This window comes from Fukomys damarensis, unplaced genomic scaffold (assembly GCF_012274545.1).
Source record: "Fukomys damarensis isolate Sample0158 unplaced genomic scaffold, DMR_v1.0_HiC HiC_scaffold_23, whole genome shotgun sequence".
NCBI classification, from domain to species: domain Eukaryota; kingdom Metazoa; phylum Chordata; class Mammalia; order Rodentia; family Bathyergidae; genus Fukomys; species Fukomys damarensis.
Genome location: NW_022900935.1, coordinates 45,148,144 through 45,161,874, shown reverse-complemented (window position 1 = coordinate 45,161,874; position 13,731 = coordinate 45,148,144). Strand labels below are relative to the sequence as shown.

The 13,731-nt window shown below is 59.5% G+C and overlaps 1 protein-coding gene across 10 annotated transcripts in view; it reads left to right on the top strand.

Moving 5' to 3' along the window:
• Positions 1-13,096, top strand: part of Mib2 (mindbomb E3 ubiquitin protein ligase 2) — a 14,045-nt gene extending 949 nt beyond the window's left edge. For 2 of the 10 annotated variants that reach the window (XM_010627717.2, XM_010627716.2), the window contains exons 2-21: positions 56-175; positions 1,073-1,228; positions 7,283-7,548; positions 7,632-7,803; positions 8,536-8,642; positions 8,734-8,928; positions 9,010-9,152; positions 9,241-9,396; positions 10,140-10,244; positions 10,314-10,476; positions 10,552-10,685; positions 10,765-10,913; positions 10,996-11,152; positions 11,232-11,392; positions 11,470-11,596; positions 11,671-11,904; positions 12,181-12,359; positions 12,432-12,616; positions 12,684-12,749; positions 12,817-13,096. In XM_010627717.2, coding sequence (XP_010626019.1) covers positions 7,302-7,548; positions 7,632-7,803; positions 8,536-8,642; positions 8,734-8,928; positions 9,010-9,152; positions 9,241-9,396; positions 10,140-10,244; positions 10,314-10,476; positions 10,552-10,685; positions 10,765-10,913; positions 10,996-11,152; positions 11,232-11,392; positions 11,470-11,596; positions 11,671-11,904; positions 12,181-12,359; positions 12,432-12,616; positions 12,684-12,749; positions 12,817-13,058 — 2,922 coding nt within the window. In that variant the 5' untranslated portion in view covers positions 56-175; positions 1,073-1,228; positions 7,283-7,301 and the 3' untranslated portion in view covers positions 13,059-13,096. Of the gene's footprint in view, positions 1-55; positions 176-1,072; positions 1,229-7,177; positions 7,549-7,631; positions 7,804-8,535; positions 8,643-8,733; positions 8,929-9,009; positions 9,153-9,240; positions 9,397-10,139; positions 10,245-10,313; positions 10,477-10,551; positions 10,686-10,764; positions 10,914-10,995; positions 11,153-11,231; positions 11,393-11,469; positions 11,597-11,670; positions 11,905-12,180; positions 12,360-12,431; positions 12,617-12,683; positions 12,750-12,816 lie in introns of all 10 variants that reach the window. The other 8 variants (XM_010627724.2, XM_010627721.2, XM_010627723.2 and 5 more) reach the window with 8 other exon arrangements.
• The last annotated feature ends 635 nt before the right edge of the window (positions 13,097-13,731 follow it).

Below are 13,731 nucleotides of genomic sequence, written 5' to 3'. Positions count from 1 at the left end.
GGGGTTCGCGCTCTGTCGCAGGTTCTAACTGTTTGTCTTGGCATCCCGGCCGCAGGACTGGATCGCTCGGTGCTCGCGCCGAAGCTCTGCACGGTCGAGGTCAGTCCCTGGGGTCCAGGCATCAGGGCTGCAGCCCGAGCCTCAAGGTGGGCCGGGACCGTGGACGGCCAGACAGGTGAGCGCTTGGATGCGGTTGGTTCCATGTCTGTGCCGCATCCATCGGCAGGGTTGTTTGTATCTGAGTGTGCATATGCGTGGGTGGGGGTGGGAGAAACCATCAGAACCAATTGAGAAAAACAAAGGTGCTAGACAGGCTCTTGATGGGCACCAGCCGGGTTGTCCGCATAGAGCAGCCCATGCAGCCCTGGTGAGCCTGGCCCTTCGAGTAGGTCGCTGGCTCCCTTTATACCCTGGCCTGTTGCTCCAGATGCAACAAGTGTCTGAATGTTGCTGTCCTGTCCAAGGTCAGCCCAGGCTGTGGTGGGGTGACAAAGGTCTCTAGCTAGATGGCCAATATCAGCAGATGCCCCAGACCGAATGGAATGGCTTTTCCCGGCAAGTGTCTCAATGGGTGTAAGGTCAGGTTCCCTGGCCTCTGTCTGGGGGCTTCACCCCACTCCCTAGTGGCTGGTCTCCATGGCACCCAGGATGCCCACCTGCATCCTAGAATCACTGTCCAATGGGAGGAGCCTGTCATGCACCGTTTTTGGCCAGTTGACTCTGCCACTCTGTTAGTTTGGCAGTGTCATTGGGTACAGCTGAGGTGTTAAGAGTAGGACAACCTCATTCCCATGCTATCTGCATCACTTAATTTTATTCTGAATAAAAGCAATCTGATAACTTCATTGATAAACATGATTTAATTTCTGTGTTGTTGTAAAGCTTTCTAATAAAGTAATCACAAATAGGGAACAGTGTCTTCCTGCACCGTCCAGGGCTTCTGTCCTCTTAAGAGATGGATGGTTCTTGTAGAAAGAGATTCATGTGGGCCGCAACAGCCCCAGTGGCCACTGTATGGTTGGGGTGGCAAATACCAGTGTGTAAAACTGCCTCTAAAACCATTTTTCCCCAGACTGGTTTGCTGGCTGCCCACTTGGTTTGCTGTGTTCTGTGTTGGCAATGGCTACTAGCTTTTCACTGGAAATCTTGGTGGCTGAGCGAATTTGTGACCCAGGAAGTAACAAGTAAATGCCTGGGATGCTGACTCGAGGCTTCTGTGTGCTCTGAGGTGAGTTCTGCTTTCTCTGAAGCACACTTGCTGACCAACTCCTTATATTCTGCTGGCCCCACAGTCTTTGTAGACATTTGTAGCAAGATGAGAGCCTCCAAAACCCAGAATACTTAGCAAGTCCAGCATTTCTGGCAAAGGAAACAAGTTGGGAGCCCTGTGAGTCAGTTTCCACTTTGACGGTGGCATGTGTGGCACACTGCGGTATTCAGCATTGTGAAGTGTGAGGTGTCAGTTTTATGTTTAGGTGAGGGGTGGCAGGGGATGACTTGGCACCTGCTCTGTGGTTTGAGGTAAGGCCATCCATGTACCTGGAGCTGGGATTGCTACAGCTCTTAGTCCTTGCTGGACAGGGCAGTGCATACTGTGGGTTGTGGTCCCACAAGGCTGTGGCTATCTCCATGAGACTTTGGCAGATCAGCTTGAAGTCTAGGCCAGCCATGGGGCTCTCCACTTTCCCGGAAGCCTCTGGCCAGCTTGCAGGGTACTCAGGGCTCACAAGAACTTTCCTCTGTGCCTGGAGCTGGCAGGGTTAGGGCGGGAAGGTGGGAGCAAGTGGCATAGATGTCTCTTGATCTTCAGGAAGGACTGGCATGTGGTGGTAGTCAGGAGGCTGGGACAGGGTGGGTCCTAGGAGGAGGTGGTGGTAGTAAAGTGTCCCCAAATGTACCTGTTCCAGAGGGTCTGGGTGGCAGCCCTTCCCCGGGACAGGCCTCCATGCCTGTCACTCACTGGGGATTCCTCTCCATGGAGTCCTGGGTAGTGCAGCACCCACTTGAGCTCTGCAGAGTGGCTGGCCTGGGCACCAAGTTGCTGGGCCACCCAGGCCTTTTCCTAGATTTGCTCAGAGCCTGAGCACAGCAGCCCATGGTCCACCATGCTTGGACTGCCCCCAGCCCTGGGTGATGATGTGTTTGTCCCATGGTCGGAAGAGGACAGTGATAGTCAAGGAAGCCCAAGAGACAAGCCCTTTGTCAACAAGCTCCACTCCAGGTTGGCTAGGTTTTGCCGTCTGTGAGAAGTGAGGGTGGCAAGATCCTCATGCCACTCTATGGGGAGAGGTTTCCTAAAGAGGGGCAGCAGGACATCTCAACTGGGGCCCTTACCTAATGTGTCTGGGTCTCATAGCTGCCTTCAACTCCTGATTCCTCTAACTCCTGAGGATAGAGACCCTCCTGTGCCCCTATCCTGAAGACCACAGGGTCTGAGGGAGGGAGCCCTGAGGCTGAGGGTGCAGGATCTGCATGGTAGGTGGAACATGACCAGCAGTGACATGCCGGGGCCAGGGTCAACAGTGATGAAGACCAGGCAGGGAGGCCTGGGGGGAGGGGAGAGGAAAAGCTACCTTCAGGGTCCCTCGAGTGTCCTAGGTTGCCGACCAAGTCCAGGTGCTTCTGAGGCCCCAGAGCCCTTGCTGGACAGGGCTAATGTCCCGTGGTGACTGTACAGTGGAGAACTATCACCAGAGGCTCAGCTCAGGAGAGGAGCCCAGCCAGAGCCAGGTACAGCTTTTGACCCTGAGGACAGACCCTGCAATCTATCTACAGGATGTGGGTACAGGAGGGCGGTGACATGGAGGCTCCCCAGGATGTTTGTACCATGAGGGCTGGACAGTCAGTGCACACACATCCTGGTGCCCAGGGAGGTTGTGGAGCGATCAAGTGCCCTCAGCTCAGCTTGGCTCCTCTGGGCCCTCTTTCTTTGGGGAGCCCTGGGCATCAGGGTGCTGGTTCTGGGCAGGAAGCTTTCTCCAGGTTCCAGCTCAGTGCTCCAACTCTGGTCGGGTCCTTTGAGAGAGGAGGTATTTGGCTGGCCAGGACAAAGAGCTGTCTGATTGTACTAAAAATACCAGGTCTAACGGCAGGCAGGTGCCAGCCACTGTTGGCGCCTCTGTCATGGACTGGGCACTCCTGGCAGCCTCCTGCTACCCTTTGTGTAGGAGATGTTGGCTGAGGACCAGTCCTGTTGGCCCTGGATCCTGCAGGCACCTCCACCTTCCTCTCAGAACCTCTAGCCACCCTGTATGGACAGTGTTGGGCTGGGGTGTGTGTGGGTTCATGCTTGAAGTGCCCTTCCATGTCTTGTTGGAAAAAGCCCAACAGCAGTGGCCAGGGAACCATAGACCAGCAGTGGCAGGTATGGCAGGGGCTGGGCTGCCAGAGGTGGAGCACATGCTATCTGGCAGAGGTAGCTACCACCTGGCAGCGCATGGGACTTTTCCCCCAGTCCTTCGTCTCAGTGTCTCCTGGCAGCAGGCCCTGTGGCTAGGTGTCTTTTTGCACTTGTATGGGTCTGGTTGCCTGAATGAGCCCTGCTCTTGCTAAACAGATGGAGTGTTTAGCAAGAAGGGACCCCTTCATGTGCCCACCAGCTCTGGTTAATTCTGACAGGCTCCTGGGAGGAAGCAGGAATTGTGGATCTGCTAGGGGTGGGGCCTGTGCCCTCAGGGGCAGTACCACCACGTGCCAGCAAGGCCCTGTCCTATGTGTTTCAGGGAGCAGAAGCTGGCAGAGCTGCCCCAGCTGGTGGTGCTGCAGGTCAGGCCTGAGCAGCCCAGTGGTTCTGGGAGGGATGGCAGGGTGGCCTCCCCCAGCACAGACCATAGGTCTGTGTCAGGGAGGGCGTGGGGCCAGCTAGCCAGGGAACTGTGTCCTGTGCCAGCCGCAGCTGTGCTGCTCAGGTGGTGTGCAGGGTCTATGCTGGCAGGGGTTCAGGACCTGTGGTCATCGTAGGAACCGAGTGCTGTTTCCTCTGTTTCCGTTTGTCTTGCTCACTCTGTCTGGTCTCCAGGGCTGGCAGGGCCATCCAGGATGCACGTAGGATGTTGCATGATGACCACACTAGCTGCCCTCACAGCCCTCCTCTTTGGCCTTGTAGCCAAGCCTAGGGAGAGCTGAGCAGCATTATGTGGGATACCTTGGGCTCATGATGGAGAGGTGAAGCCTCACTGCCTGCAGAGGGGCATGGGAAAGGCAGAGCTGGCTGCTGGCCCTCAGCACCCTGGCTTGGAGCATCCTCACTGAGGCTCCGGCTGCCTTTGGTAGTCTTGACCCTACCATGAGCAGAATAGGAGGAGGCCCCTGCTGCTGGAGCCTGACTGGCTTTAGGTCTCTGTGCCACCTGGGCCAGGAGAGTGCTTCTAACATGTTGGTGCTCACCCACAACCCTATAAGCAGGAGGCTGAGGCGAGAAAACAGGAAGTCCGAGCCTGGCCTGGTGTGGATAAGCCCTGCCTTAAGTAAGCAGGGCTGGGAGTGTAGCTCACTGTGAAGGCTCTGGGTTCAGTCCCAAGGACTGACCAATAAATCAATATATCCTTCTGCTCCTGAAGCAGCCCTGGCATCCAGGACTGAGGTAGGGTGGGGAGAGCAATAGAAGGCTGAGCTGGCTGAGTGATTCCCACCAATACTCTGAGGGAGTTGCCCTAACCCTGCACTGGCCATAGTGGGCTCCTCGAGCAGGCCTGGCTCTGGGACAGCCCTGGGACTTGGGCATCTGCTATGGTGCAGACACTTGGCCCTGAGCCTAGCCTGGCCTTCCTCACTGCCTGGCTGCAGACGTGGGGCAGGAGGCTCTGAACTAGCCAGGCACAGGGACAGGGACCCTGGAGCAGATCCAGGTAGGGGTGGCATGTGTCCTTCCCTCATGGCTTACCAGGTGCTGTGTGGCCTCAGTATCCTGTGGCTGAAGAGAGCCCCAGCTGGCATTAGCTGGGCCTTGGTCAGCTGGTGGCATCCCCTCCCCCAACTGCTACACCCGTCTTCAGCTCAACCCATGTCCTGAAGCTGGATTTCTAGTCCCCTCTCCCCAGCCTGGACAGGGCCTGGGTGGCCCCTTTCCTAGCCACAGGGCCTACCAGTTAAATAAGATGAGTAGAGGTGGCTCTCTGACACTCTTCCTGTCTAGGTCTTGTCTTTCAAATTCATCTCTACTAGCTGGGCACAGTAGAACATATCTGTAATCGTAGCATTCTGGGAGGCTGAGGCAGGAGAATCCCATGTTCAAGCCCAGACTGCGCAACGTAGGGTAAAACCTAAGCCTATCCCAGTACTGCCAAAAAAAAAGAAAAGAAAGAAACCAAAACAATAACAAATTCATTCTTATTAAAAAGACCGTTCAAGACTGGCACAATACAGAATGCTTAGGTCACACAAAGTGAATGCATAGGACCACAGCTGGAGCTCAGCTCCAGGGTGGTTTGGAGTTGCTGTGCATTTGCAGACTACTGTGAGTGGAGTCACTACAGTGCATTCTCTCTTGCACTTGCTGCCCTTCAGTGTCCATTTGTGAGCTTTCCCTCTCTATATAGTGAAGATGATTTGTATTCCCTTGGGGGCTAAAGGAGGCTGAGGCAGGAGGATTGCAAGTTCAAGTATGACCTGGTAAATTTACAGACTTAGACCCTGTCTCAAAATAAAAAGGTCTGGGTGGCCTGCATTGCAAGTGCAAGGACCCGAGTTCAATCCCCGGTACCAAAAATAAATAAATAAATAAGTCTGGGAGCCAAGGGTGGTGGTACATACCTGTAACCTTAGCACTCAGAAGGCTGAGACAGGAGAATTGCCATGAGTTCAAAGCCAGCCTGAACTACAAAGTGAGACCCTGTCTCAAAAAACCAAAAAGCAAGCAAGAAAGAAATCAACCAGCTGGGGATTTAGCTCAGTGGTTTCACCACCTGCCTTGCAAGCACAAGGACCCGAGTTCAATCCCTGGTACCAAAAAAAATAAATAAATAAATAAATAAATAAATAAAAGAAAAAAATCAACCACACACAAAAGCCACTGCAAGCCGGGTGTGGTGGCGCATGCCTGTAATCCCAGCACTTGGGAGGCTGAGGCAGGAGGATCACTGTGAGTTCAAGGACAGCCTGGGCTACATAGTGAGTTCCAGGTCAGTCTCAACTACATAATGAGACCCTGTCTCAAACAACCAAAACCAAAACCAAACAAAAAGCCACTGTAGAACTCAGTTCTTCCTAGAGGACTAGGAAGCTTATGGGGCAGGAGCTTCTGGAGGTGCCACCCCTGTGCTGGGCACTGTCCCTCATGTGAGGCCAAGTACAGTCCTCCCAGTGGCAGTGTCTGACTCTGAGCCCATTTCCGGTCTCTCCCATTCCTCACTGCTTTGCCTGGCCTTTCGTATCCACCTGCATTGGGAGGCTGGCAGGAGGATCACTGTGAGTTCAAGGACAGCCTGGGCTACATAGTGAGTTCCAGGTCAGTCTCAACTACATAATGAGACCCTGTCTCAAACAACCAAAACCAAAACCAAACAAAAAGCCACTGTAGAACTCAGTTCTTCCTAGAGGACTAGGAAGCTTATGGGGCAGGAGCTTCTGGAGGTGCCACCCCTGTGCTGGGCACTGTCCCTCATGTGAGGCCAAGTACAGTCCTCCCAGTGGCAGTGTCTGACTCTGAGCCCATTTCCGGTCTCTCCCATTCCTCACTGCTTTGCCTGGCCTTTCGTATCCACCTGCAGATCTCCTTGCCCCTCTGCACAGGTCCTCTGAGGGACCACAGATGGCAGACATGTTCCCTAACAGGCCATGTGCCCTTTCATGCACCCTACACATCCCTTGACTGTGCAGAGAAATAGTCTGTTTTCTCCTGAAGTGGAATTGTCTCACCTTTCAAACTGCTGTTTTCAGTGCAAATCTGATCATTTTCAAATGCAGGGCTGGGGCCTCCGCTCAGTGGTAGAGCCCTTGTCTAGCACGTTCCAGGCCTGAGTTAGATCCCCTGGGTTCAGTCACAAACAGAATCACAAGAAATCAGAGAAAATGTACAGATTTTGATGATGTGCTGGGTGCTGTTCCCCCAGCAGATGTCCACAGTGGTCCTGCTCCCTTGGGCTCCTTGCCTGTGGGCCCCACCTCGAAAGCCAGGACTTCCTCCTGTTTCCCACTCTTCCAGCCCAGGGCAACCATATGCTTTCTGCCCTGTCTGCAGGTTCTTTCGGGTTTGTTCTCTGCACTTCAGGTCCCACTCCTATCCCAGGACAGTTGTCCCGCAGGCTGAGTAGATCCTGTCACCTGAAGGTGCTCTGTGCTGCAGGTCCAGCAGCCTGCCCACCATGGACCCTGACCCCCAGGCGGGTGTTCAGGTGGGCATGCGTGTCGTGCGTGGTGTGGACTGGAAGTGGGGCCAGCAGGATGGAGGCGAGGGCGGCGTGGGCACTGTAGTAGAGCTGGGCCGGCACTGCAGCCCCTCGACGCCTGACCGAACCGTCGTGGTGCAGTGGGACCAGGGCACCCGCACCAACTACAGAGCTGGCTACCAGGGTGCCCATGACCTGCTGCTCTATGACAATGCTCAGATCGGTAGGTGGCACAGCCGCGGTGCTCAGTGCATGGGGTGGGCAGGGCCCCACACCCCCTGCTGACCCCAAGCCACCCCACCCCAGGTGTCCGCCACCCCAACATCATCTGTGACTGCTGCAAGAAGCATGGGCTGCGGGGCATGCGCTGGAAGTGCCGCGTCTGCTTCGACTATGACCTCTGCACACAGTGCTACATGCACAACAAGCACGACCTCACCCATGCCTTCGAGCGCTATGAGACATCCCACTCGCGCCCGTGAGTTCCCTTCACGGGGCCCTGTCCTCTGAGGGCTATCCAGTTCCCAGAGAGGGAAGCCCTTTTTTTGTTGTTTTTGGCAATACTGGGGATCAAGCTCCAGATCTTGCACTTGCAAGGCAGGCATGGTGCCACTGAGGTAAATCCCTGGCCCCTTCTGGAGCCGTTCTTGAGCAAGGGCTGGAGTCGCAGTCTCTCCTGGGAAGGTCGCCGATTTCCCAAGATGGTCTCCAATTCAGGTGCTGTAGCCAGGGTCACCTCTGTGCCTACACAGCCTGAGGCCAGGCTGTGCTTCTCAGTAGAGCTGCAGGAGGGCACTAGGGGTGCCCTGTGTATGGCCACACAGGCAGCGCTGTCCGTTGAGGCAGTCAGCATCCTTGGCAGGCACCAGCACTAGCAGCAAGGCCTCTGACCAGGCGGTCACCCTTGGAGCCAGCTGCGTGCACAGCTGGGCATGGCCCTGGGCAGAGAGGCTGGGAGAGGACAGGCACTGAGTGGTGTCACTGACTGTCTCCTACCCTGACCCTGTACGTGGAGGGAAGTGTGTGCTTTAGGGTCCAGCTGCCTGGTGGGAGACATAAGGCCTGGGTGATGGTTCAGAGCTGAGCTCTGAGCCCTGGGCCTCATGGAGCCTCCTCCCGGGGTGAGCAGGGCCTGGGAGCCAGGACACCTGTCCCATAGCCTCAGCTGGTGACACCACCCCTGCACAGCTCAGGCCTGGCTCTCTTGCAGTGTCACACTGAGTCCCCGCCAGGGCCTCCTGCGGATCCCACTCAGGGGCATCTTCCAGGGAGCAAAGGTGGTGCGAGGCCCCGACTGGGAGTGGGGGTCCCAGGATGGTGAGTAGTGGCTGGGGTGGGTAGGTGGGTGGATGGGCAGCTCGGACCCAGGGCACAGTCCCAGCTGTCTGGAGTGACACTGTCTCCCTAGGAGGGGAAGGGAAGCTGGGCCGTGTGGTAGACATCCGTGGCTGGGACGTGGAGACCGGCCGAAGTGTGGCCAGTGTGACCTGGGCTGATGGAACCACCAACGTGTACCGCGTGGGCCACAAGGGCAAGGTGGACCTCAAATGTGTGGGCGAGGTAGCCGGTGGCTTCTACTACAAGGAGCACCTCCCACGGCTCGGTAGGGGCAGTCCTGCAGCCTGTCTGCCCTGGTCCTCCTGGGGGCTCAGGCGCTGCTGAGGCCTGGCCTGCCACCCCCCAGGCAAGCCGGCAGAGCTGCAGCGCAGGGTGAGTGCCGACGGCCAGCCCTTCCAGCGTGGGGACAAGGTGAAGTGTCTGCTGGACACAGAGGTCCTGAGGGACATGCAGGAAGGCCACGGCGGCTGGAACCCCAGGATGGCGGAGGTGAGCTGCCTGGCCCGCTGAACCCCATTTACCCTCCCCTTCCGAGCCCTCTGCCTGCCCCAGCCATAGCCTCCGTGACCCGCCACAGTTTATCGGACAGACGGGCACCGTGCACCGCATCACAGACCGTGGGGACGTGCGTGTGCAGTTCAACCACGAGATCCGCTGGACCTTCCACCCCGGGGCGCTCACCAAGGTGCCTGGGGGGCTGGGCCGAGCCTCCTCTGGGTACCTGCTTGGCTGTGTGAGTGGTCAGGCAGGGCCAGGGCACTGGTACCCCAGGAGTCGCAGACCTGGAGGTGGGTGGGGCCCAGAGGAGTGGCAGGCGCCAGAGCCCTGGGGTCAGCAGGGGCAGCTTAGCAGATTGAACATGAAGGCTGGGCTTGCTTTCTGAGGTCTCCCCGCGGGTACAGCATGAGGCAGATCAGACAGGGAGGCCAGGGGGAGCACGGAGGAAAGAGGGAGGTGTGTGGGAAGTGAAACTGGGGATAATGGGTGGAGTTGGGGCAGTTTGTGCATGTACGTGTGGTCTGTGCTCAGCTGTGACTCTTGGGTCCAGGACACGGAGCTTGGGGCTTCAAATAGGCAACAGGGGAGTTGCAGAACTAGCAGTGAGCAGAGGAGGCTCTCTCTGCAAGGGGCTGTGGACTTCTGTCTCCACCCTGCCCTAGCCCCATCCCATCTGGACTACACACAGACCCTGCCCAGTCCCACCCCTGCAGCCCTGGTCTCTCCCTAGAGTTGGCTTCTGTCTCTTGTGGATGCCACCTCCCACTCCCTCAGCTGTCACCCCATGATGAGCTGGGCCACCCAAGGTGCTTTGGTCACCTGGGGCCCTTGTCCAGCCAGATCCTCCACTGCTGCTGGGTTAGGAACTGGGGTTGAGTCTGGGCCTGCTGGGCCTGTATGGCTCCATGGGGCATCCTCTGCAATGCTGAGCAGCCACGTGTGCCTGGGGACTCTCTTACCTGTCTCTCTATCACCTAGCACAACTCCTTCTGGGTGGGCGACGTGGTCCGGGTCATCGATGACCTCGACACTGTGAAGCGGCTGCAGGCTGGGCACGGCGAGTGGACAGATGACATGGCTCCCGTGAGTCACCTGCCCTGCTGCAGACTGCCCTCACCCCACAGACCTGCAGTGACCCTGCCTCTCCCTCAGGCCCTGGGCCGTGTTGGCAAAGTGGTGAAGGTGTTTGGCGATGGCACCCTGCGAGTGGCAGTTGGTGGGCAGCAGTGGACCTTCAGCCCCTCCTGCCTGGTGGCCTACCGGCCTGAGGAGGACACCAACCTGGATGTGGCCGAGCGTGCGCGGGAGAACAAGAGTGTGGCACCAACCCTGGGGGTGGCTGGTAGGAGGAAGGGTGGCCCTGCCTGGCACTGACTCTGCCCTGCCCCAGGCTCACTGAGCTTGGCCCTGGACAAGCTGCGCACCCAGAAGAGTGACCCCGAGCACCCCGGGAGGCTGGTGGTGGAGGCGGCTCTGGGTAATGTGGCACGGGCACTGGACCTGCTACGGAGGCACCCAGAGCAGGTAAGTTCTGCCCTGCCCACCCCAAAGGCCAGCAGGAAGCCAGGCAGGGCCTGGAACTCATCGCTGGCTCTCCTGGCAGGTGGACACCAGGAACCAGGGCAGGACTGCCTTGCAGGTGGCCACCTACCTGGGACAGATGGAGCTGGTGCATCTTCTGCTGCAGGCACGAGCAGGCATGGACCTGCCAGACGAGGAGGGCAACACCGCACTGCATTATGCAGCATTGGGGTGAGACCTGGCAGGCTGGGGGTCCCCAGGGACTGAGTCTGTGGCCCAGCCAGCAGTACAGCATCCCTTCCTCTGCCATCAGGAACCAGCCTGAGGCTGCCCGGGTGCTCCTGAGTGCAGGCTGTGGGGCCAACGCACTCAACAGCACCCGGAGCACAGCCCTGCACGTGGCAGTGCAGAGGGGCTTCCTGGAGGTGGTGCGGGTCCTGTGTGAGTGCGGCTGTGACGTCAACCTGCCTGTGAGTCTGGGTTTTGGGCGCCTGACCCTAGCTGAGCATAGGAAGTCACTGTGGAGTGACCGCTGGCTCCCTGCTGCAGGATGCCCACACAGACACGCCCCTGCACTCAGCCATCTCGGCGGGCACAGGTGCCAGTGGCATTGTCAAGGTCCTCACTGAGGTGCCAGGCATTAACATTACTGCCACCAACAGCCAGGGATTCACACTGCTGCACCATGCGTCCCTCAAAGGCCATGCTCTGTGAGTCGGGGTGGGCACCCCCTGGCAGCCAGCCTGGGGACAGTGCCAGCCCTGGACAGATCTCCCCGCTCCCACAGAGCCGTCAGGAAGATTCTAGCACGGGCTCGGCAGCTGGTGGATGTCAAGAAAGAGGATGGCTTCACAGCCCTACATCTGGCTGCCCTCAACAACCACCGTGAGGTGGCCCAGATCCTGATCCAGGAGGTAGGCCCTGGGCCTCCCAGGGCCAGGAGCCAGGCTGGGTGAGGGACCTGGGCTGAACCTGCACTGCTCCACAGGGCCGCTGTGACGTGAACGTGCGAAACCGCAAGCTGCAGTCCGCATTGCACCTAGCAGTGCAGCAAGGCCACGTGGGGCTGGTGCCTCTGCTGGTGGATGCTGGCTGCAGCGTGAACACGGAGGACGAGGAGGGGGACACAGCCCTTCATGTGGCACTGCAGCGCCATCAGCTGCTGCCCCTGGTGGCTGACAGGGCTGGGGGGGACGCAGGGCCCTTGCAGCTGCTGTCCAGGGTGAGGACGTGAGGAAGGGTGTGGAGAGGTGGCTCTGCAAGTCCACCTCTGCTTTGGGGGTGCCCCGGGAGCCAGGCTTTCTGGGAGGGGGCAGCATGGGGGACAGGTTTGCAGGCATTGTCCCTTGTGCTGGTCAGCATAGGTCATTAGGGCCTCCAGCCTGCCCCTCTCCCTGGAGCCTCAGACAGCAAGGGTACCTACAGCTTTTGGCAAAGAGCAGGGGCTTCGCTTGGGCCTGCCTGAGTCACCCTCACCGGCTCCTGTCCTGTGGCCCAGCTGCAGGCCCTGGGCCTCCCAGGCAGCACGGAGCTGACCGTGGGCACCGCAGTTGCCTGCTTTCTGGCGCTGGAGGGCGCTGACGTGGGCTATGCCAACCACCGGGGACGGAGTCCTCTGGACCTGGCCACCGAGGCCCGCGTGCTCAAGGCCCTGCAGGGCTGTGCCCAGCGCTTCCGGTGAGCGTGCACTGCACGGGTTGCCCCCCTGCACCAGCCGCGGAACCTTTTCGAGCCCCCCTCCGATTGTAGGGAGCGGCAGGCAGGCAGCGGAGGAGGCCGGGCCACGGGCCCCAGGCTCACGCGCAGCACCCCAAACACCGTGACGAATCTGCACGTGGCCGCCGTGGGGCCCGAGGCCGCCGAGTGCCTGGTATGCTCCGAGCTGGTGCCGCTGGTTCTGTTCTCACCATGCCAGCACCGCACCGTGTGTGAGGGTGAGTGCGGGACACTAGGGCCCGGGGGCTTGGCCAGCACGTGGCCAACCCGCTGCTGTCCCCGCAGAGTGTGCGCGCAGGATGAAGAAGTGTATCCGCTGCCAGGTGGCCATCGTCAAGAAGCTTCGCCCAGGTGGGTGAGAGTTTGGGGGCGACGTGGGGGGCGCGACCCCGCCCGGCTGACCCCACATCCCGCCCAGCAGACGGCTCCGAGGTGGCGGGCACCGCCTCAGCGCCCGGGCCACCGCGGCAGCTGGTGGAGGAGCTGCAGAGCCGCTACCGGCAGATGGAGGAGCGCATCACCTGCCCCATCTGCATCGACAGCCACATCCGCCTGGTGTTTCAGTGCGGCCACGGCGCTTGCGCGCCCTGCGGCGCTGCGCTCAGCGCCTGCCCCATCTGCCGCCAGCCCATCCGCGACCGCATCCAGATCTTCGTGTGAGCCGCTTGCCGCCCGCGTTTTATAAAGAGATTCTCGGACCTTGCCGCCTGTTGCCTGCTGCCTGGGGCCCCCGTCGCCCTGTCCTCACTGTCAGGGTCCAGCAGGGCTGCGCCGAGTGGGCACACGCGGGAGGGGCCGTCCGGTTTCTGGCAGCAAATGTTGAGCCATGGGAGGGGCGGGCGCTTTCCAAGAACCACCGGAGCCGTGCCAGCTGCTGGGCGCTGCCACCCTGTGCCTGAGGCCGGGACAGGAGCTTCGCGTCTCCACCCGCCCTGGGCGCTGCCAGGCACCTCGGATCCCCACACATGTGCCGGCTCCACCTCGCCCGTCCCAGAGCCCCCGCTGGGGAACTGCAGCTCCCTGGCCCCCAGGTCCAGGCCCCACGATCCGGGGCCTCCGCGCCGCCCCCACTGCCGTACTCACTGCCACGTCCCTCGCTGGTCCCCTCCCTCTCGCCCAGACGCGTCCTTGGCTGCTTGCTCAGACCCGGGGCCAGGATGGAGGCTCCGCTCCCGGGATTCCGTCCGTCTGAGTGCTCAAGGTTGGGGTGGGCTTCCATTTGGGGCCTGCCGCCACCCTGCCCGGGGCCCTTGCGCACACAGCCTCCGGGCCCGGAAGCTGGGCTGCGACAGCCAGCTGGTCCCCGTCAGACCCCCTCCACCCGCCCCTCCAC